The 21145-nt window shown below is 55.8% G+C and overlaps 2 protein-coding genes across 3 annotated transcripts; one reads left to right on the top strand and one right to left on the bottom strand.

Annotated features, from left to right (window-relative positions):
• Nucleotides 1-14488: 14488 nt before the first annotated feature.
• Nucleotides 14489-18844, bottom strand: FBXW5 (F-box and WD repeat domain containing 5). The gene is made up of 9 exons (XM_030919772.1): nt 18665-18844; nt 17962-18177; nt 17427-17584; nt 16853-17027; nt 16624-16772; nt 16114-16534; nt 15604-15751; nt 15318-15530; nt 14489-15238 (listed from the first exon to the last, which is right to left on the bottom strand). The coding sequence occupies exons 2-9, from the start codon at nt 18152-18154 to the stop codon at nt 14995-14997; spliced, it is 1701 nt and encodes a 566-aa protein (XP_030775632.1). The 5' UTR covers nt 18155-18177; nt 18665-18844; the 3' UTR covers nt 14489-14994.
• Nucleotides 18845-19282: 438 nt separating this feature from the next.
• Nucleotides 19283-21145, top strand: C8G (complement C8 gamma chain). 2 transcript variants are annotated; one of them, XM_010372688.2, is made up of 7 exons: nt 19283-19552; nt 19817-19953; nt 20112-20182; nt 20268-20375; nt 20637-20738; nt 20823-20861; nt 20940-21145. In XM_010372688.2, the coding sequence occupies exons 1-7, from the start codon at nt 19415-19417 to the stop codon at nt 20951-20953; spliced, it is 609 nt and encodes a 202-aa protein (XP_010370990.1). In that variant the 5' UTR covers nt 19283-19414; the 3' UTR covers nt 20954-21145. The 2 variants fall into 2 exon arrangements, with proteins under 2 accessions (XP_010370990.1, XP_010370991.1); XM_010372689.2 differs by lacking the exon at nt 20268-20375.

Genomic DNA, 21145 nt, shown 5'->3' with positions numbered 1-21145 from the left:
TGGGGATTTATTTTATATGACAGGTTTTGCTGGGTCACTGCAGTTTGTTAAAGCAGATAGAAGAGGTCATCTCTTCTCACTTAAAGCGAAATGCAACTGTGAAATGAGAGGAATGGGACCAAAAAAAATCCTCCCACAGGGACAAAGACGGGGAAGAAGCCAGCATCTCAGAGGATGTGAACCCATTTTGGAAGGTGGGAGGTGGGTTGGTGGGTGGCTGTTGAGCAGAAGAGGGCTGAGGGGGAAGCTGGCCACCCCGGGAGACCCTGGCACAGAGCAGAATCTGAGCTAAAAGTGGATCAGCTGAAAGACCTTGCAGGTCCTTTGCCAGCCAGAGCAGCCAGATGGTCCTCCTGGCCCTCACCTCCCGCAGTGGAGATGGAGGTCCGGAGAACCTGGGGGAAGAGCTGAGGATCGCACCCGCGACTCAGAGCAGCATCGGGCTCCAGGCCGAAGAAGGGGCAGAGGTCTGCACTCGGAACAAATCTCTAGGCTCTGGCTGCTGCATGAAGAGGCTCCCACAAAGCAGACCGAGCCCCCGGAGGGACAAAATGCTCTGGAGCGGCGCTGTGGGCAGGCCTGGGCAGCCGCCTCGTGGCCTTCTGGGGAAGTGACAGGCTCTGTGCAAACCCACAGAGGTACCATCGTCACTGTCTAATTTTGGGACATTTCATCAGCCTGCAGAGAAACCTTCCCTTAGCAGTCACTCTATTGCCCTCCCCTCAGCCCCTGACAGCCAGCCACAAACCTACCTTCTGTCTCTCTAGATTTGCCTACTCGGGACACTTTTACTCAGCAAGATATTTTCAAGGTTCTTGTGTGTGGCAGCATGCGTCGGAGTTTCATTCCTTCTTTTTTTTTTTTTGAGACGGAGTCTCGCTCTGTCACCCAGGCTGGAGTGCTGTGGCCGGATCTCAGCTCACTTCAAGCTCCGCCTCCCGGGTTCACGCCATTCTCCTGCCTCAGCCTCCCGAGTAGCTGGGACTACAGGCGCCGCCACCTCGCCCGGCTAGTTTTTTGTATTTTTTAGTAGAGACGGGGTTTCACCGTGTTAGCCAGGATGGTCTCGATCTCCTGACCTCGTGATCCGCCTGTCTCGGCCTCCCAAAGTGCTGGGATTACAGGCTTGAGCCACTGCGCCCGGCCCATTCCTTCTTATGGTTAAATAATATTCTCTTGTAATATTCTTTTGTATGGATGCACCGCACCTTATTTATCCATTCACCCGTTGCTGGACATGGGGGCGGTTTCTACTTTTTGGCTACTCTGAAAATGCAGTTGTGAACATTTGTGAACAAGTTTTTGTGGGGACACATACTGGTTTTCGTTTCTCTTGAATATTTATACCGAGGATTAGAGCTGCAGGGCCACTTGTTCAGCTCTTGGAGAAATTTGCCAAACTTTCATGTCACCTTTCATCTCACTTGGGAAGTGGTGTTTTTTGTTTGTTTGTTTGTTTTGTTTTGTTTTGTTTGAGACGGAATCTCGTTCTGTCTTCCTGGCTGGAGTACAATGGCACGGTCTCGGCTCACTGCAATCTCCGCCTCCCAGGTTCAATCAGTTCTGCCTCAGCTTCCTGAGCAGCTGGGATTACAGGTGCGTGCCACCACGCCTGGCTAATTTTTGTATTTTTAGTAGAGACGGGGTTTTACCATGTTGGCCAGGCTGGTTTCAAACTCCTGACCTCAGGTGATCCACCCACCTCGGCCTCCCACAGTGCTGGGATTACAGGCGTGAGCCGTTGCACCTGGTCCCTAATAACATTTTTAAATTTCACATACTAAAATTGATTTATTCTTTTGTTTTGTTCATGGAACATTCAGTTCCATGGATGTTCGCACCTGCGCGGATTTGGGTACGCACCATAACTGGGAGACAGGCGAGCCCTGCCGTCTCAGAAGATCGTTCCACTCTCCCCATAGTCACCACCCTGACCCCTGGCAACCACACACCTGTCTTCCACCCCGACCCCTGGCAGCCACACGCCTGTCCTCCCCCACCCCGACCCCTGGCAGCCACGTACCTGTCCTCCCCGACCCCGACCCCTGGCAGCCACTCGCCTGTCCTCCCCCACCCCGACCACTGGCAGCCACTCGCCTGTCCTCCCCCACCCCGACCCCTGGCAGCCACGCGCCTGTCCTCCCTGACCCTGACCCCTGGCAGCCATGCGCCTGTCCTCCCCCACCCCAACCCCGGCAGCCACGCGCCTGTCCTCCGCCACCCCGACCCCTGGGAGCCACATGCCTGACCTCCGCCACTATAGTTATGTGTTTCCAAGAAGGTCCCATAATGGAGTCCTACAGTGTGTGGCCAAGAGCAGCGGGACCTGCAGAACACCTTTGAGATTGATGAGAATGCGTGCATCTGTGCATCGGCATTTGTTTTGCATCCGTGCGTCAACATTTGTTTTCTCTCTCTTTTTTTTTTTTTCAGTAGTGCCGTATGGATGGATCAGTTTGTCTCGTCACCTGTTGAAGGGTATTTGGGTTGTTATAACGTTTTGCAGGTCTGAATAGAGCTGCTATAAACATTTGTGTACAGGTTATTGAACATGTTTTTATTTCATTAAGGTAGTTAGCAATGGGGCTGCTGGATCACATAGTAAGTGTATTTTTAAATTCAAAAGAAACTGCCAAGCACGTTCCAGAATAGCTGTGGCCTGTTGTGGAACACCAGCTTGAGCCACCGTTCCCACTGCTCCACATCCTCATGGGCACTTTGTGTTGCCAGCGTTATGTTTTTATTTCTTTTTAAGAGATAGGGTCTTGCTCTGTCACCCAGGCTGGAGTGTAACGGCGCAGCCCTACTTCACTGCAGCCTCAAACCCATGGGCTCCAGTGATCCTCCCACCTGGGCCTCCCCAGTAGCTGGGACTACAGGTTCACACCATCACGCTCAGCTTATTTTCTTTCATTTTCGTAGAGACAGAATCTCACTATGTTTCCCAGGGTGGTCTCAAACTCCTGGTCTCACACCGTCCTGTCTTGGATGCTGGGATTGTAGGCGTGTACCTTGCCAAACTTTATTCTTGTTTTTCTTTTTCTTTGTTTTCCTTTTCCCTCCTTCCTTCCCTTTTTTTTCCTTTTTTTTTTCTTTGGGAAAAGAATGGGTCACTGTGGACCCTTTCCTTTTCCCTCCCTCCTTCCCCTTTTTTTTTTTCCTTTCTTTTTTTCTTTTTCTTTTCTCTTTTTCTTTTGCCCTGCCCTGTCCCCTCTTTTTTTTTTTTTTTTTTTTTTTAAAGACAGTCACAGCCTCGTTCTGTTGCCTAGGTTGGAGTGCAGTGGTACAAATCCTACCTCACTGCATCCTCGAGACCTCAGGCTCAAGCAGGTCTTCCTACTCAAGCGTCCCAAGTAGCTGGGACCACAGGCACACCACCACACCGGGTAGAGACTGGATCTCCTTTTTTGTTTGAGACAGTCTCACTGTGTCACCAGACTGGAGCACAGTGACCCATCTTGGCTCACTGCAACCTCTGACTCCCTGGTTCAAGCGATTCTCCTGCCCCAGTCTTCCAAGTATTTGGGATTACAGGTATGAGCCATCACACCCAGATAATTTTTTTGTATTTTTAGTAGAGTCAGGGTTTCACCATATTGGCCAGAATGGTCTCGATCTTCTGACCTCATGATCTGCCTACCTCAGCCTCCCAGAGTGCTGGGATTACAGGTGTGAGCCACTGCTCCCCACCGGAGACAGGGTCTCTCTATGTTGTCCAGGCTAGCCTGAAACTCCTGGGCTCAAGTGATCTGTCTGCCTCAGCTTCCCAAAGTGATGGGATTACAGGGCATGAGCCACCACGCCCAGTCCGTTCTTGTTTTTCAGAATTGTTTTCCCTATTTTTGTTTGACAGTACATATACATTTTACAGTCAACTACAAAAAGTTCTGCTGGGATTTTGATTGGAATTGTGTTAACTCTATAGATCAGTTTGAGGAGAATTGACATCTGTGTTGAGTCAGACAATCCATGAATGTAGTCCGTCTCTGTTCTTGTTCAGCATTTTGTAGTATTTCATATGTATGTTGAACTGGCTGGAATGAGTGGTACAATCACAGCTCACTGTGGCTTTGACCTCCTGGGCTTCATGGATCTTCCCACCTCAGCCTCCTAAGTAGCTGGGACTACAAGCGTGTGCCACCACACCCGGCTAATTTTTGTATTTTTTGTAGAGACAGGGTTTTGCCATGTTGCCTGGGCTGGTCTCCTGGACTCAAGTGATCCACCCACCTCTGCCTTCCAAAGTGCTGGGATGATAGGCATAAAAGCCACCACGCCCAGCCCATATACATATCTTGTACATGTTTTGGTAGGTTTATGTTTCAGCGCTTCTTTTACTTATTTATTTATTGCTTCCCGTCCCACAGCTTACTTTGATTTTGAGCTGTTGTAAGAGGTTGCTTTTTGAATTTTGGTTTCTGACTGTGTATTTCCAGTATTTAAAAACAAAACTGATTTTTATGTGTTCTTTCTATACCCCTTAATGATGAATTCACTTAGTGGTTCTAGGAGATTGGGATTTTGTTTGTTTTTATAGATCTGGGGAGATTTTATGCATAAACAGTATGTCATCCATGAATAAGGACAGTTTTTTTCTTTTTATTCAATCTCTGTGCCTTTTATTTCTTTTTTTTTTTTTTTTTTTTGAGACGGAGTCTCGCTCTGTCGCCCAGGCTGGAGTGCAGTGGCCAGATCTCAGCTCACTGCAAGCTCCGCCTCTCGGCTTCATGCCATTCTCCTGCCTCAGCCTCCCGGGTAGCTGGGACCACAGGCGCCCGCCACCTCACACAGCTAGTTTTTTGTATTTTTTAGTAGAGACGGGGTTTCACCGTGTTAGCCAGGATGGTCTTGATCTCGTGACCTCGTGATCCGGCCGTCTCAGCCTCCCAAAGTGCTGGGATTATAGGCTTGAGCCACCGCGCCCGGCCGCCTTTTGTTTCTTTTGCTTGCCTTGTTCCATTGGCTGATTTCCCGTTCATAAGGTTGAATGGTAATGGTAAGGTCTATGGCCTTTCCTCATTCCCAGTCTTGGGGAAAGCATTCTCGCTTTCACAGTTATGTATCATGTTACCCACGGGGAGTTTTGGTGATGCTGTTTTATCAGGTTGAGCAAGCTCCCTTCTACTTCTAGTTTGCTTAGAGGTTTTTTTTTTTTTAATATCATGGCTAGACATTTTATCAGGATGCTTTTTCAATGGCTGGGTATGGTGGCTCACGCCTGTAATCCCAGCACTTTGGGAGGCTGAGGCAGACGGATCACCTGAGGTCAGGAGTTTGAGACCAGCTTGGCCAATTAAAAACAAAAATTAGCTGGGTGTGGTGGCGTGCTCCTGTAATCCCAGCTACTTGGAGGCTGAGGTAGGAGAATCGCTTGAACCTGGGAGATGGAGGTGACAATGAGCCAAGATGGTGCCATTGGGCAACAAGAAAGAAACTCTGTCTTCAAAAAAAAAAAAAAGAGACCGGGCACGGTGGCTCACGCCTGTAATCCCAGCACTTCAGGAGGCCGAGGCGGGCGGATCACAAGGTCAGGAGATCGAGACCATCCTGGTAACACGGTGAAACCCCGTCTCTACTAAAAGTACAAAAAATTAGCCAGGCGCTGTGGCGGGCACCTGTAGTCCCAGCTACTTGGGAGGCTGAGGCAGGAGAATGGCGTGAACCCGAGAAGTGGAGTTTGCAGTGAGCTGAGATCACACCACTGCACTCCATCCTGGTCTAAAAAAAAAAAAAGATGCTTTTTCTATACCAGGTGATACATTCATATGGTTCTTCTCCTATACAGTTAATATGGTGACTTATGTTGATCTGCAAATATTGGACCAACCTTGCATTCCTGGAATAAACCCTACCTGGTCATGGTGCACTATCATTTTTATATATTGCTGGATTTGATTTAATATTTTATTGAGGAATTGAGGCCGGGCACGGTGGCTCAAGCCTGTAATCCCAGCACTTTGGGAGGCTGAGACAGGCGGATCACGAGGTCAGGAGATTGAGACCATCCTGGCTAACATGGTGAAAGCCCGTCTCTACTAAAAAATACAAAAAAATAGCCAGGCGAGGTGGTGGGCACCTGTAGTCCCAGCTACTCGGGAGGCTGAGGCAGGAGAATGGCGTAAACCCGGGAGGCGGAGCTTACAGTGAGCTGAGATCCAGCCACTGCACTCCAGCCCGGGCGACAGAGCGAGACTCCGTCTCAAAAAAAAGGGGGGGGGGGAATTGAGGATTTTGCAACTCTGTTCATGAGAGACATTTGTCTATAATTGTCTTTTTTTTTTTTTTTTTGAGACGGAGTCTCGCTCTGTCACCCAGGCTGGAGTGCAGTGGCGCAATCTCAGCTCACTGCAAGTGCCACCTCCCAGGTTCACACCATTCTCCTGCCTCAGCCTCCCGAGTAGCTGGGACCACAGGCGCCCGCCATCACGCCCGGCTAATTTTTTGTATTTTTAGTAGAAGGTGGGGTTTCACCATGTTAGCCAGGATGGTCTCGATCTCCTGACCTCATGATCCGCCTGCCTCGGCCTCCCAAAGTGCTGGGATTATAGGCTCGAGCCACCGCGCCCGGCCTATAATTGTCTTTTGTATTGTCTTTGTCTGGTTTTGGTATCGGGGTGCTGTGGGCAGAAAAATCGATACCAGGAGTGGGTTTGTTGTTTTCACAAATACTCGAAAAATGTGGAAGCAGCTTTGGAACCGGGTAGTAGGCAGCAGCTACAAGAGTTTGGAGGAGTGAGAAAAAGCTTAGATGCCATTTGTAGAGTGTAAAGGGTGATTTTGTTGAGGGCTCAGAAGAGAACTGTAGGGAAAATCTGAAGCTTCTTTGAGAATACTTAAGTGGTTGTGGTCAGAATGTTGGTAGAAATCCGGACCGTGAAGGCCATTCTGATGAGATCTCAGACAGAAATGAAGAACAAGGTGTCAGAAACTGGAGAAATGACCATCCTAGTTGTAAAGTGGCAGAGAACGCAATCCTTCCTTTGTGGAAGGAACTGGGATATCTGGCTGAGGAAATACTCAGGGTGTGGCGTGCCTTCTTCCAACTGCAGAGAGTAAGATGTGAGAAGAGAAATGAATTAAAGATGGAATTTATAATTAACAAGGAAAGAATAGGGATTGTAAGGATTTTCAGCCTGGCCATTTAGGGAGTAATAAAGTGTCTTTAGGAGAACAGACCAAGTGTGTGGCCAAGCAACTTAGTATGGACAGAATGAAGCCAGAGGCTGCTCATCAAGTCAGTGGGAAAATGGCCCCAGAGGCATTTCAGATTCCTGGTACTGCCCCTCCCACCACAGGCCCAGAGTGCCAAAGCCTTTGGGAAGGAAATACGTCAAAAGAGAGGTGTAGGGTGTGGACCTTAGAGCCTGCTGGCCAGGGCCATCCCAAGTCTTTGCTGTCTACATTCCAGTGCAGACCCCTTAAGCCACTCCAGCCTGTCTCAAGTGGACCCAGGGAGGGTACAAGTCATAAGCCTTGGTGGTGTCCATGTGCTGCTGATTCTGCAGCCTTGCAGGAGCGGCGGGGACATGGCTTTGCCCACACAGGGTGTCACACAGGATCACAAGCAGCCTGGGGCCCAAGTGGAGACGTCTCCAGGCCAGAGCCATGGCAGAGAACCCACACTAGGGCAATACGTGGTAGAGCCTTGGGGATAAGGCCACCCCTGAGACCCCAGAACTGGAGAGCCAGCCTGGGAGAGCTGAAGGCACGAGACTACAACTTAAGAGAGCTGTGTGAGGACTGAGCCCAGCAAAGCTATAGGGGTGAGGTTCCCAAGAGCCTGAGGACCCAGCCATGTTGGCCAGACTGGTCTTGAACTCCTGACCTCGGGTGATCTGCCTGCCTCAGCCTCCCAAAATGTTAGGATTACAGGCGTGAGGCACTGCACCCGGCCTTTTTCCTTCTCTTTTTATAGACACCTAATCTTGGTATGAATGGTCCTTTTTACATCTTCTATTTTATTGCTGAGGCTTTCATATTTTTACATCCATTGCAAAATGTTTGTGATTGCTTGCTCTAGCATATTTACAGTAGCTACTTTAAAGTCCTTGTTGGATAATTTCAACATCTGTGTCTGTGTGACTTCCTCCCAAGCCTGGTGTTTGGTCGGTGGGGACCACGCGGGTTCCACTTGCATGTTGAGAAGTGTTCGTTTTTGTTCGGGGCCCACCTACCCGGGTTCATCTGCAATGATTGTAAGGTGTTCAGATTTTGTAAAGTCCAAAATGTCATGAAAACTTTTTTAAAGAGCGCAGTCCTCCAGCCGGGCGCGGTGGCTCAGCCTGGAATCCCAGCACTTTGGGAGGCTGAGGTGGGTGGATCACGAGGTCAGGAGATCGAGACCATCCTGGCTAACACGGTGAAATCCCGTCTCTACTAGAAATATAAAAAATTAGCCAGCCGTGGTGGCGGGCGCCTGTAGTCCCAGCTACTCAGGAGGCTGAGGCAGGAGAATGGCGTGAACCCGGGAGGCAGAGCTTACAGTGGGCCCAGATCGTGCCACTGCACTCCAGCCTGGGCAACAGAGTGAGACTCCATCTAAAAAAAAAAAGGTGAGGCGCGGTGGTTGACGCCTGTAATCCCAGCACTTTGGGAGGCCGAGACGGGTGGATCACGAGGTCAGGAGATCGAGACCATCCTGGCTAACACGGTGAAATCCCGTCTCTATTAAAAAATACCAAAAAAACTAGCCAGGCGAGGTAGCGGGCGCCTGTAGTCCCAGCTACTCGGGAGGCTGAGGCAAGAGAATGGCGTAAACCTGGGAGGCGGAGCTTGCAGTGAGCTGAGATCCGGCCACTGCACTCCAGCCTGGGCAACAGAGCAAGACTCCCTCTCAAAAAAAAAAAAAAAAAAAAAAAAAAGCACAATCCTCAAAAGTCAGGTGGACTAAAGCAATCTGGAAAGCAGCTGGTAAAGTGCTCACAGCAGATCATTTGAGTTTGAAAAATGTAGAAATGGGCCGGGCGCGGTGGCTCAAGCCTGTAATCCCAGCACTTTGGGAGGCCGAGACGGGCAGATCATGAGGTCAGGAGATCGAGACCATCCTGGCTAACACGGTGAAACCCCGTCTCTACTAAAAATACAAAAACTAGCCGGGCGAGGGGGTGGGCACCTGTAGTCCCAGCTACTCGGGAGGCTGAGGCAGGAGAATGGCGTAAACCCAGGAGGCAGAGCTTGCAGTGAGCTGAGATCCGGCCACTGCACTCCAGTCCGGGCGACAGAGCCAGACTCCGCCTCAAAAAAAAAAAAAAAGAAAAAAAAAAGAAAAATGTAGAAATGAACCTGTCAAATGCCAGTGAGAACAATGGAATAAAAGCACTGATGCGAAGAGCGTTGAAGATCAAACAGAAATACCAAAGCCAAATTTATAATAAACAGATTCAAGAAAAAGAGCTACAGAAATTTCAGAACATCAAAGAAGTCAAGCAAAGAGGCACATCTTATCCGAGCCCCTCCTGCAGGCAGAGGAAATCGTCGGGAGGAGGAAACAGCAGCATCAGCAGGATGCGTACGCGGAACGTGCTTCCTACAGATCTCACCAGAGCCATTCAGAGACTTAGAACTGCTAAATTATTGGTTTATGTATTACATAAGGTCATTTAAATGACAGGTGATTAAAAATCTCTCTCTCAGCCAGGTGTGGTGGCTCACACCTGTAATCCCAGCACTTTGGGAGGCTGAGGCGGGTAGATCACGAGGTCAGGAGATCGAGACCATCCTGGCTAATATGGTGAAACCCAGTCTCTACTAAAAATACAAAAAATTAGCCGGGCATAGTGGTGGGCGCCTATATTCCCAGCTACTCGTCTCTACTAAAAATATAAAAAATTAGCCGGGCATGGTGGTGGGCGCCTGTATTCCCAGCTACTCGGGAGGCTGAGGCAGGAGAATGGTGTGAACCCAGGAGGCAGAGCTTGCAGTGAGCCAAAATCGAACCACTTTACTCCAGCCTGGGCGACAGAGCAAGACTCCGTCTCAAACAAAAAAAAAACAAAACAACAAAAAACTGTCTCCTACATTGCTGTCTGCAAAACGCTGGAGGTTATGGATATTAGATTGCATCTCGATGTTAAACCTTCACTAATGTACTTAAGGAAATCACAAAGATTCTGTAAATACAGAAGTAATTGCAGACATAATATGGTTGTGCCATGTGGATAATGGCAGGCACTAGGTGGCATTTATGTAGTAACTAATGACAAAAAGTCATGGCTAGTGGCATATAAAATACTCTTTGCGGTAAAATATTTCCTTTATTAATGTTACAGAAGGGGGACATAACAAGGAACTAACAATCGGTGTGACAACTAGCCTCAAAGACTGTCTTTCATTTTGGTTTCAGCACCTCCTGTTTGGGGTTATTAGCATTTTAGAAGAACCCAATGGCCTCGTCTGATGAAGCCTAATTGGCTGGTCTGTTCCGAGCTGGTCTGACTGCTCTGATAGGCAGGTGTGGATGTTTGGTTCAGAGCTGAATCATCTTTGCCTGAAATGGCACTAGACTCTACAATTTCTGCCTTAGCGAACACTCAATTCTAACCTGTGATTTCTGGTGGAACAAGCTTTATTTTTCTAGCCTAGCAATGATCTTGAAGCAGAGGAGTCCCAGTGCCTTTTAAGAATTGTGTTGGCCGGGTATGGTGGCTCACGCCTGTAATCCCGGCGCTTTGGGAGGCCGAGGCTGGAAGATCGCTTGAACCCGGGAGTTTGAGACCAGCCTGGGCAACATAGTGAGACTTCATTTCTACAAAAATTAAAAAGTAATAAAACTGTGTCGTGTGATTTTTTAAAAAAGCTACTAATTGTTTTTGGGAAATAGAATGTATGGGTTTTTTCCTTTGCACATTGAATTTTTTATTTTTATTTTTTTTAGAGACAGGGTCTCCGTCACCCAGGCTGGAGTGCAGCGGCCCGGTCATTACTCCCTGCAGCCGTGGCCTCCCAGGGCACTGGAGTTACAGGTGTGAGCTGCTGTGCCCAGCTGCAAGTTGAAATGTTATGGTTCTTCGTGTGTCAAGTGATTCTGGGTTATATTCTAGACATTTTGAATATAACTTTATGAGATCTGGGTTGTGTTTGAATCCTGTGGGAAATGTGGAAGTCTTTGGTTAGCATGCACTTGGTCCTGTGAGGGTCAGACGCACACTGCTCCCGCTCGCGTGGACTCCTGTCTTCAGAGCTGCTGGTCTTTGGTCTGGGGCCCGAGGCTGGTCCACAGTTCCCCAAGTCCGTGGTGTGACCATTAGACCCACGTGTCTGTGTGTGAGTGAGCCCAGCACCCACAGCCACCCCATGCATGAGACCGGCACCCACAGCCACCTTATGTGGGTGCTTCCCAAGCTCCCCACGCTGGGTTTGGCTGCTAGGCTCCCTCACTGTCTATTCAGACAGTTGTGGCTCTAGTCACCCCCATGTGACGTGCCCTTGACTGGGCCAAGTTGGAGTCTCTATGGCAGGAGGGCAGGGGAGGAAAGCTAACGGGGCTGGTCCCACCCTCCATGCAGCTGCACCGAGCCATGAGGGACTTTCTGGCCCCCGAGTTTGGCTCTGATGGGTTCCTGTTGCCACCACTCCCACTGCCATCAGGGTCACAAAAGAACGGAGAAGAGAGTACCAGGGCATTGCCTCACTGACTCTGCCCATCAGTGTCGGTTCCTTTCCCTGGCCCTTAGGGCTGCTCTGGGCTTTCTGCCTGGGCCCAGCACTCACCTCCAGTGTTCCAGCTGCATGGAGTTCAGGTCATGGACATAGGGTCAAGCACCAGTTCTGCGAAACTTGGGATCGTGCTGCCGCTCCCTGACCCGGCTCTCCGGCAGCTGCTCCGGGCCACGTGTACGAGTTTCATCGCTGCAGTTTCACAGGGTTCACTCTGTCACCCAGGCTGGGGTGCAGTGGCGCAATCTCAGCTCATTCCCGGGTTCAATCAATTCTCCTGCCTCAGCCCCCTGAGTAGCTGTGATTAGAGGCGTGTGCCACCACGCTCGGCTTTTTTTTTTTTTTTTTTTTTTTTTTTTTTTTTTTTTTTAGTACAGAAGGGGTTTCACCATGTTGGCCAGTCTGCTCTTAAACTCCTGACCTCAAGTGATCCGCCCACCTCGGCGTCCCAAAGTGCTGGGATTACAGGGGTGAGCCACCAGGCCCGGCCTGACCTCAGCACGCACGTATTTTCTGAGGATTTCTGTTCTTTTGGTAATTCAGTCACTTTCTCTTTAAACACTGGGTCTCCACCCCCACCCTGTAGATGGGGTGGGGGCATGCATGCCGCTCCGTTCCCCTCCCAGGGCTGTTTCTTTCATCTCCTCTGTGCCATCTTCCGCTGCCTGGTCCTCACAAGTCTGTCTGGTCCAGTGCTTTCCACGTATCAAGCCTTTTATTTTCATTTATTTATTTATTTATTTATTTATTTTTTTGAGGCAGAGTCTCACTCTGTCGCCGGGGCTGGAGTGCAGTGGCCGGATCTCAGCTCACTGCAAGCTCCGTCTCCCGGGTTTACGCCATTCTCCTGCCTCAGCCTCCCGAGTAGCTGGGACTACAGGCGCCCGTCACTTCACCCGACTATTTATTGTATTTTTAGTAGAGACGGGGTTTCACCGTGTTAGCCAGGATGGTCTCGATCTCCTGACCTCGTGATCCGCCCGTCTCGGCCTCCCAAAGTGCTGGGATTACAGGCTTGAGCCACTGCGCCCGGCCTATTTATTTTTTTTGAGACGGAGTCTCTCTCTGTGCCCCAGGCTGGAGTGCAGTGGTGCCATCTCGGCTCACTGCAAGCTCCACCTCCCAGGTTCAAGCCATTCTCCTGCCTCAGCCTCCTGAGTAGCTGGGACTACAGGCGCCTGCCACCGCGCCTGGCTAATTTTTAAAAAAATTTTTAATAGGCCGGGCGCAGTGGCTCAAGCCTGTAATCCCAGCACTTTGGGAGGCCGAGACGGGCGGATCACAAGGTCAGGAGATCCAGACCATCCTGGCTAACACGGTGAAACCCCGTCTCTACTAAAAAATACAAAAAAACTAGCCGGGCGAGGTGGCGGTGCCTGTAGTCCCAGCTACTCGGTAGGCTGAGGCAGGAGAATGGCTTAAACCCGGGAGGCGGAGCTTGCAGTGAGCTGAGATCCGGCCACTGCACTCCAGCCTGGGCGACAGAGCGAGACTCCGTCTCAAAAAAAAAAAAAAAAAAAAAAAAAAAAAAAAAAAAATTTAATAGAGACGGGGTTTCACCGTGTTAGCCAGGATGGTCTTGATCTCCTGACCTCGTGATCCACCCGCCTCGGCCTCCCAAACCGCTGGGATTACAGGCGTGAGCCACTGCGCCCGACCTCACATATCAAGCTTTTGGTGCAGTCACTCACCGTGTCATTTTCCAGTGTCTAATTGGCTCCCTTTTTATTTTGAAATGTCCACATCCTCTTGATTTCTGTGCCTGCTTTTGTTGTATGGTGCATACAGGTGTTTTTGTCAGTCTCCTTGAATGTGAACATAGCTAAATCCTTTTCGGGGAATGGCTCAATTCTTTGGAGCCTGCCCGTGGAGTTCCCGTTTGCAGAATCTGTCGGCTCTTTTCTGAGGGGGTCAGTCTCAGCGCAGCTCATCTTGTCTGGGGATCTTTGGTGCGTCTTCCTTCCTTTCCTTGTTCTCGCCCACGTTGGGGGTTTTATTATGAACTGCAGAGGTCCCCAGGGCTTCCCAGCTGGCGACCAGGAGTTAGCGGGACAGAGGCCCCATCCCTCTGGGGGGCGCAGCCTGTGTTGGTGGTGCTGTCCCTGACCCCGTCGGTGCTCAGGCTCGGGCCCCAGGGTCTCTACCAACCTCTGCAGCCCATGTGGTTCCAGGGAACCATCACCTCGATACTCTCTCGTCTCCTCTGCGTCCTTTCTCTGTACGGGGTTGCCTGCTGCCATGTGTGGAGCCACAAGCTCCGTGCGCTTCCTATAATGGGCAACGGACCTGAATGCCAGGCTCTCCTCCTGCTGTCTTGTCACCACGATCACCCTGGGACCCCTGAGCTCCCGGTGCAGCTCTGACAAAGCCTGCAACGTCCAGCTGGAGCTGCACCTCTGCTGCCACTTCCGGGTCCCTGGGCCCTTCCTCCCCGGCATGAACTCTGAGAAGCTCTGCCCAACACCCTCCCTGCCCCCAGCAGCCGAGGCACTCCCTCAAGGACGGGACTGACTGTGGAGGCCGCCCTGGCACTGGGAGCGACGCGGCCTACTGACCCTGGAATCAGACAGCAGACCCTGCATGCTGCCAGCCCCGGCAGATGTGCCAGACATCTCCCTGGAAGTCACAGAGAGGGGACAGGGCCGTGTGACAAAGTCTGGCACCAGCACATGACCTCAGACACATGTCACCTGTCAGCAGTGACTGCAACAACCACTCCAGTGGGGCCACTATGCCAGTGGTGACCTCACCCGTCAGCAGTGACGAGATCCACTCCACTGTGCCAGCGGTGCCCACAGTCTCCCTCCCCATAGACAGAGACTGGATGACAACGTGCTGTTGCCAACTGTTTATTCAGGGCCCCGCAGGAATGGGTGGTGCGTGGACATGCAGCACACTCAGGCCCACAGCAGTGTGACCGGCCGCTCCCAAGCCCCAGGCGCACAACCACAGCCAGGCTGCCAGAGCCAGCAGCCCCTGCCACCACTGGGCCACTGTTCAGGGCCCCGCAGGACCAGCCGAGGATACCCCAGGCTGAGGCCAGCTGGGGCGGGTGAACCCCTAGCCTGGGGATGAGCGAGGAGTGGCACCCCCAGTATCCTGTGCACCCCAAGCTGGCCAGGAAGCCAAGGGGACCTTGGGTTCCATCCTCACTGGCCACCCTGTGCCAAGCATCACAGCTGCGTGAGCAGGTTTGCATGTGAGAGCGTGGCGGGGCCTGGCTGTCCCCTTCCTAAGGCGTAACTGCTACAAGCGTCTCCACCTCTCCCGCTCGGGAGAGAACCACAGAGCCTGGGTGGCGTCGAGGGGTCCCAGCAGCTCCAGTGCACCCAGCACCCCTCAGCGCCTCTGGCTGGCAAGCCAGGAGAAGAAGGCGCGAGGCTGCGGACGAGGTGCCTGGAAGATGCGCACGGTGCGTGGGGAGCGCCAGGCTTTGATGGTGGCATCGTCGCTGGCTGTGAGCAGCAGCTCCTGCTCCTGGGGACTGAAGGCCACTGAGTTGACCACGTCCTCGTGCCGCAGCTTGGCCAGGCAGATGTTGTAGTGGCGGTCCCAGATGTAGCCATGCCGGTCCTCGGCCCCGCTGCAGAACAGCGCCTGGATGAGCTGGTCGCCCGCCTGCTGCTGCCCACGCCCGCCCTGCACCACGCTGCGCCCTGCACCTGGCCACGAAGTCCCTGCTGACGTCCAAGAAGATGAAAAAGCACTCGTCGTTGGGCGTGTAGGCGCGGTGCGCACGCAGAGCCCGCCTCACCTCCCGCATGGTCTTGAGGTCGAACACCAGCAGGTCAATCTCCTCCGCGATGGGTGGCGGCTGCATGGGGTCGGCCACCACCGCACCACTGGGCCAGGCGCGGCTGTTCACATACAGGTACCTGGGCGAGGGGCACTGTGCTAGGTATGGGCCGCCTGCGGGCACCCCACCTGGGACACTGGCAAGAGGCCCACCTGTTGTCGGGTGACAGGCCCATGCCAATGATGTGCCCGTGCACGTCTATGACGTGGTCCAGCGCATCGAAGAATGCGTCAGAGCCTCGACCCTCGCCCAGCACGGGCCCCGCCGTTGTCATCTGGTGTGGCAGGATCTGCTTGATGCCTGCAGAGAGGGCTGCGGTGAGGGTCCCTGCCCAGTGCCCCGTGACATCACTCCAGGGCAGCCCCCACCCCAACGGTGTCTCTGGGGCTGTGGGCACGGCAGAGGTCTGCAGGCACTGCCTGCTCCGGGGGCCCCAGACCTGAACCAGGCCCCTCAGCTGCTCGCTGGTCAGCGGGCCTGCCTGTTTTCACCGCTCATCCCGCAGGCCCCAGACAAGGCCAGGCCTGGGCTTGTGACCCCGGGGTGAGTCAATGATCCCAGCTTTACCTGCGGACTTGCTTGCCGTCTGCCCCCCAGGACCCCTGCCCGGCCTCCCCCAAGCTGCTAGGACCAAGACGGGCAGCATGGCGACAGGGGTGTACCGATCTGGTGTGGGGAGTAGGTGAGGCAGCCAGTGGTGAAGATGAGGTACTTGCTCCTGGCGCCTGTGGCACTGCGCTCCGGGGGCTTGGTGTGGCCCTGGGCCAGTAGCTCGGCCACCTTGGTCTCTAGCACACGCTCCGACGGCTGTGGCTGCGCCCGCCCCTCCAGCACACGGTCCAGAAAGTGCCGCAAGCCCTCCTTGGCGTGAGCGGGGGCCGGGCCAGCCACCTCCTCCTCGTCGCTGCCGCCCAGGTCAAAGATGCGGCAGGGGGACGTGGCCGGGTCGCCGGCTTCCAGCAGGAGGTCAGGGCTGTCGAAGCGGCTGCAGTCGGCCACCATCACCGTGCGGATGGTGCTGGCGTTGAGGTTCTGGATCTTGAACAGCCGCTTCACCACATTAACGTTCTCTGACTCCACGTCCTGAAGGCGGGGGTACACACCAGGTGGGCTCCAGGCCCTGGGGATGGCAACCCTGCCCCCCGCCCAGCCCTGTCCCGCCCCACCCGTACCTGGAAGGCGTTGTTGAGCCACAGCACAGAGCAAGAGGTGATGTCTCCGATGCGGTGCAGGTTCCCCGAGATGAGGCTGGTCTCCGTAAGCCAACAGCCAAACACGTCGTAGGGCTTGTTCCGCACGCGGGACAGCAGCGCGAAAGAGTCTGTGGGGAGGCCAGGGCTGGACAGGCTGTCTGTGTGGGGACGGGGGCGGGGGTGGGGCCCACTCCGCGCCCATGCTCACCTAGGCTGATGACAGCGATCTCGCCGGATGAGGAGTTGTGCGGCCCCAGGAACACCCCCGAGGCCAGCAGCAGCGAGTCGTCCTTGTTGAACTGGGAGAACTGGGTGTAGCTCCAGTTGTAGGGCCGCATGTCCGCACTGTGCAGCAGCGAGATGGTCAGGTCGTTGCTCCAGATCTGCACGGCGGGGGTGGCCATGGTGATCGCCTGGCCAGGTTGCGGGGCAGGGGCCTGCTACCACAGCGCCATGAGGCCCCAGCTCTGCCAGCCCTGCTCAGAGGCCACCAGGGGGCAGGGACCCCTTGAAGCCACTGTCATCCACTCTGGGGGCATCCGTATAGAAGGCAGGAGCCTGCCCCTGGAGCAGGCGGCTTTGTGTGGGACCCTCTCCTCAGTACTCAGGGCCGCCCTGCACCGCTCCTGATCCTCTGTGGTCCCTCCGCTGGATGCAGAGAGGCTGCTGTGTCACCTCTGGCCTGACTCTCCCTTCCCACCTGGTTGGAACGCCTGGGTCCTGGGACCTCCGTGCTTCGGGGCAGCTGGATGGGATGTGCAGGGCACCTGGGCCATCCTCACCTTCACAGTGCAGTCCTTGGAGCAGGACGCGAACTGGTACCCCGAATGGGAGAAGCTGAGGTGCAGGACCTGGTCCGTGTGTTCCCGCAGCGTCTGCACCTCCACGCAGGGCACCGTGTCATACAGCCGCTGGAACTCCTCGTACCAGGACGTGGCCGCTGCGGGTGGGCACTGTCAGTCCTGGGCCCAGGCCTTCCTCCTCGCAGTCAAGGCCAGAGTGTGGCCCCAGCAGTCCTGGCAGGCCCCGTGGTGCCCCTGGAACCCACTACCCATGGCATAGGCCTTGGCTGGAGGATCCAACCCTGCAGCTCACAGAGACCCCTGTATCCCCCACCCCCCAAGTGACCCAATGAACCCTCTGGCCCCCATGCTCTGAGGGGTGCCTGGGCAATGTCCGACAGACCTCGATCAGGGTGAGGGTGTGAGGATGGACACTCGGGGCCGTAGGGCAGGCCCCCAGCCAGGCTGACCCCCAAACGCAGGAGCCCGGAGCCAGGGCTGTAGAACGTGGGTAGCGGCCCCGCAAGCCACTGACCTGGATGTCGGGGCACATCGCGGGCCACTTGGTAGTAGCGGTAGAACTGCTCCCTCCACAGGAACTCGTCCCGCGACACGGCCTGCCATTGGCGGCACACCAGCCCCGCGGCCAGCACGTCGGCCGGGCCCAGGCTCAGGAAGATCTGGTAGACGAGGCTGTCGGGGAGCAGGGGCGTGCCGCCCTCGTCCATCGTGACATTCTGCCCAGGCGGCCCTGAAACCCACCAACGGCTGCCCTCAGCCCAGGCCCAAGAAGGGAGGCCGAGAGCGGGCGCCCGGTTCCTCCCGCCCCAACCGTCCCGCCGGGAGTTCCACGGGGCTGGGTGTCTGCAGGGGACACCCGGGCACCGCCGTCCAACCAAGGACCCGGCAGCTCCGGGCGGGCCGGGCCGTCTCCGCTCCGCCGCGCCATCCCCCGGCCTCCTGCGGCCGGCAGCGGGCGCCCCTCAGCCCGCCGGGGCCCGGACCGCCGCTCGCGAGGCACGGGGACACCGGGCGCCGTCCGGGGACGGGCTTCCGCCGAGGGGAGGCTCGGGGCGGCCGGGCAGTGGCCTCCGCCCTGCGGCCCTGGAGAAGCCCTGCCCGGCGGGCTCGGGGCGGCCGGCGGGGACGCGCGCACTGGCGGCCTCGGGGCTTCTGCAGTGGCCCAGGGCGGGCGGGGCCGACGAGGCGGGACCCCCGAGGGCCGCAGGCGCACTCACCACGGCCGCCTCCGCCCGCTGCGCCGCCCCCGCCCCGCGCGGCCCGGACCCGCTTCCGCCGCCGCAGCCGCTCGGACGGCCGCCCCCGCCCACCGGGGAACCCGCCAGGCCCGACGCCACGAGCCCCGAGGCATCGATGGCCGAGGACGGCAGAGAGCGCGGGCAGCCCGCATCCGCCCCTCGTGCGCCTGCGCCTCGGGCCTCGGCGGCCCGGCCGGTTTTTCTTCGTGCGCCTGCGCGCACTCGGGCGCGTTGGGAACAGCGCCCCTTGTGGCCACCGAGCAGCGGTCGTGGGCGGGGCTGCGGGCGACACTCCAAGACCGCTGGTTCGGGACCCGCCTCCGGCGCTCCCTGTTTCCGGGCCCTGAGCAAGTGGCTTCATGAACCCCGTGACGTTGGTCATGGAGATAAGACCACTGGGTGATGGTTTAAGGAAGATAATGTGCAAAGGGCTAAGGACTGTCAGTGGAAATCAAGGGTGCAGGAGAAATAGATAAACAACCAGAGGTCAACTTGGACTTTGTACATAGGACATGGTGCCAGGGCCCTGCCGGGAAGTGCAGATCGAAGCTGGGCTCACGAGAAAGCTGGGGGTGGGATGTGGGGCTGGCCCAGGGCTGGAGTTAGGGAGGCAAGGGATGGACATGGACTTCCTGGGCCGGGCTCTGTCACTGCACAGTAGACTCTGTCCTGGGACTTGGTGGTGCTACCCTTGGTCTCCCACAGTCCTGCCACCCTGCCGCCGCCACCATGCTGCCCCCTGGGACTGCGATCCTCTTGACTCTGCTTCTGGCAGCTGGCTCGCTGGGCCAGAGGCCTCAGAGGCCACCCCGGCCCCCATCCCCCATCAGCACAATCCAGCCCAAGGCCAATTTTGATGCTCAGCAGGTAGAAGTTGTGGGGGGTAGAGGGAGGAACGTGAAGTTGTGGGGGGCGGTAGAGTGAGTTAGGTAGAAGTTGTGTGTGGCAGGGGGAGAGGGTGAAGTTGTAGGGGGTAGAGGGTGGCAGGTAGAAGTTGTTGGGGGGGAGAGGGAAGCAGGTGAAGTTATGGGGGGTGTAGAGGGAGGCAGGTGAAGTTGTTTTGGGGGTAGAGGGAGGCAGGTGAGGGGCCCTCTCACAGTGCCCTTGAGTCCTCCCATGGCCTGCCCCCAGTTTGCAGGGACCTGGCTCCTTGTGGCTGTCGGCTCTGCCTGCCGTTTCCTGCAGGAGCAGGGCCACCGGGCCGAGGCCACCACACTGCACGTGGCTCCCCAGGGCAAAGCCATGGCTGTCAGCACCTTCCGAAAGCTGTGAGTCCCAGAGCAGCCCTGCACCCTAACCCCAACCCTCCTCTCAGCCCCCGGACTTCAGCCCTGCCCTGGCCCCTGACCCCACCCCAACTGTGGCCTGGACTAGGGTTCCTGGTTGGGGTCCCCCAGCCTGCGGTGCCTCCTCCCCGCCCCCCCAGGGATGGGATCTGCTGGCAGGTGCGCCAGCTCTATGGAGACACAAGGGTCCTCGGCCGCTTCCTGCTTCAAGGTGAGGCAGGGACCGCAGGGCATGTGGGTGGGTGGTGACGCAGCCGCCGTGGCTCTCTGACGTGGCTGCCGTGCCTCTGCCCCAGCCCGAGGCGCCCGAGGGGCTGTGCATGTGGTTGTCGCTGAGACCGACTACCAGAGTTTCGCTGTCCTGTACCTGGAGCGGGCGGGGCAGCTGTCAGTGAAGCTCTATGGTATGTGGGGGCTGGCCTCTGTGACCAGGCAGGTACTCAAGCTCTGCACACTCACTGGGCCATCCCGGGGGCTGGTTGAGCCCAGGGGGACACACCCTTCCTCCCTCCCATCCTGACCCTCCTGCTAAGCAGGGGCCCAGGGAGGAGCAGTGACAGGTCTGGTGTGGGGGCAGGGGGAAGGCCCCGAGGGGGCAGGGGACACACAGACCCCATTCCACACCGCCTGGTGCCGGGACCCCAGGAGCCCTGTCTGCCCCGCAGCCCGCTCACTCCCTGTGAGCGACTCCGTCCTGAGTGGGTTTGAGCAGCGGGTCCGGGAGGCCCACCTGACTGAGGACCAGATCTTCTACTTCCCCAAGTATGGTGAGTGTCCCCAGCAGGTCCCCGGCTCAGCCACCCCTACTCTCTGGGCTGATGTCCAGCCTGACCCCTGCCTTGGGCCCCCAGGCTTCTGTGAGGCTGCAGACCAGTTCCACGTCCTGGACGGTGAGTGCACAGCAGGGCAAACATGGCGGCGCGGTGAGGGGGGCCATTGCCACCGGCTGAGTCTCGTCTCTGCTGCAGAAGTGAGGAGGTGAGGCTGGCGTGCAGCTCCAGTGCTGAGAAGTCAGTGCCCTGAGAGATGACCCCGCCGGTGGGGTGCCTGCTGCCCATCCTCTGTGAGCCCCCAGCCTCAGATCAGGGCCCTGACACCTGGGGCGGGGGATATTCTGCCAGCTGCCGCAGAGGACAGTGGGTGGAGAGGTACCTTATTAAATGTTTCAGACCCC

The sequence above is a fragment of the Rhinopithecus roxellana genome, chromosome 16 (genome assembly GCF_007565055.1).
Source record: "Rhinopithecus roxellana isolate Shanxi Qingling chromosome 16, ASM756505v1, whole genome shotgun sequence".
Taxonomy (NCBI): domain Eukaryota; kingdom Metazoa; phylum Chordata; class Mammalia; order Primates; family Cercopithecidae; genus Rhinopithecus; species Rhinopithecus roxellana.
Note: the sequence above shows the minus strand (reverse complement) of the source record. Positions and strands in the feature narration are given on the sequence as shown.

Coding starts and splice junctions, on each gene's coding strand:
- FBXW5 (XM_030919772.1), bottom strand. CDS start 18,154: ATGGACGAGGGCGGCACGCCCCTGCTCCCCGACAGCCTCGTCTACCAG. Junction 17,028..17,426: donor CCAAGGACTGCACTGTGAAG/GTGAGGATGGCC, acceptor CCCGCCGTGCAG/ATCTGGAGCAACGACCTGAC. Junction 15,752..16,113: donor CTACTCCCCACACCAGATCG/GTACACCCCTGT, acceptor CCCTCTCTGCAG/GCATCAAGCAGATCCTGCCA.
- C8G (XM_010372688.2), top strand. CDS start 19,415: ATGCTGCCCCCTGGGACTGCGATCCTCTTGACTCTGCTTCTGGCAGCT. Junction 20,183..20,267: donor CGGCCGCTTCCTGCTTCAAG/GTGAGGCAGGGA, acceptor CCTCTGCCCCAG/CCCGAGGCGCCCGAGGGGCT. Junction 20,376..20,636: donor GCTGTCAGTGAAGCTCTATG/GTATGTGGGGGC, acceptor TCTGCCCCGCAG/CCCGCTCACTCCCTGTGAGC.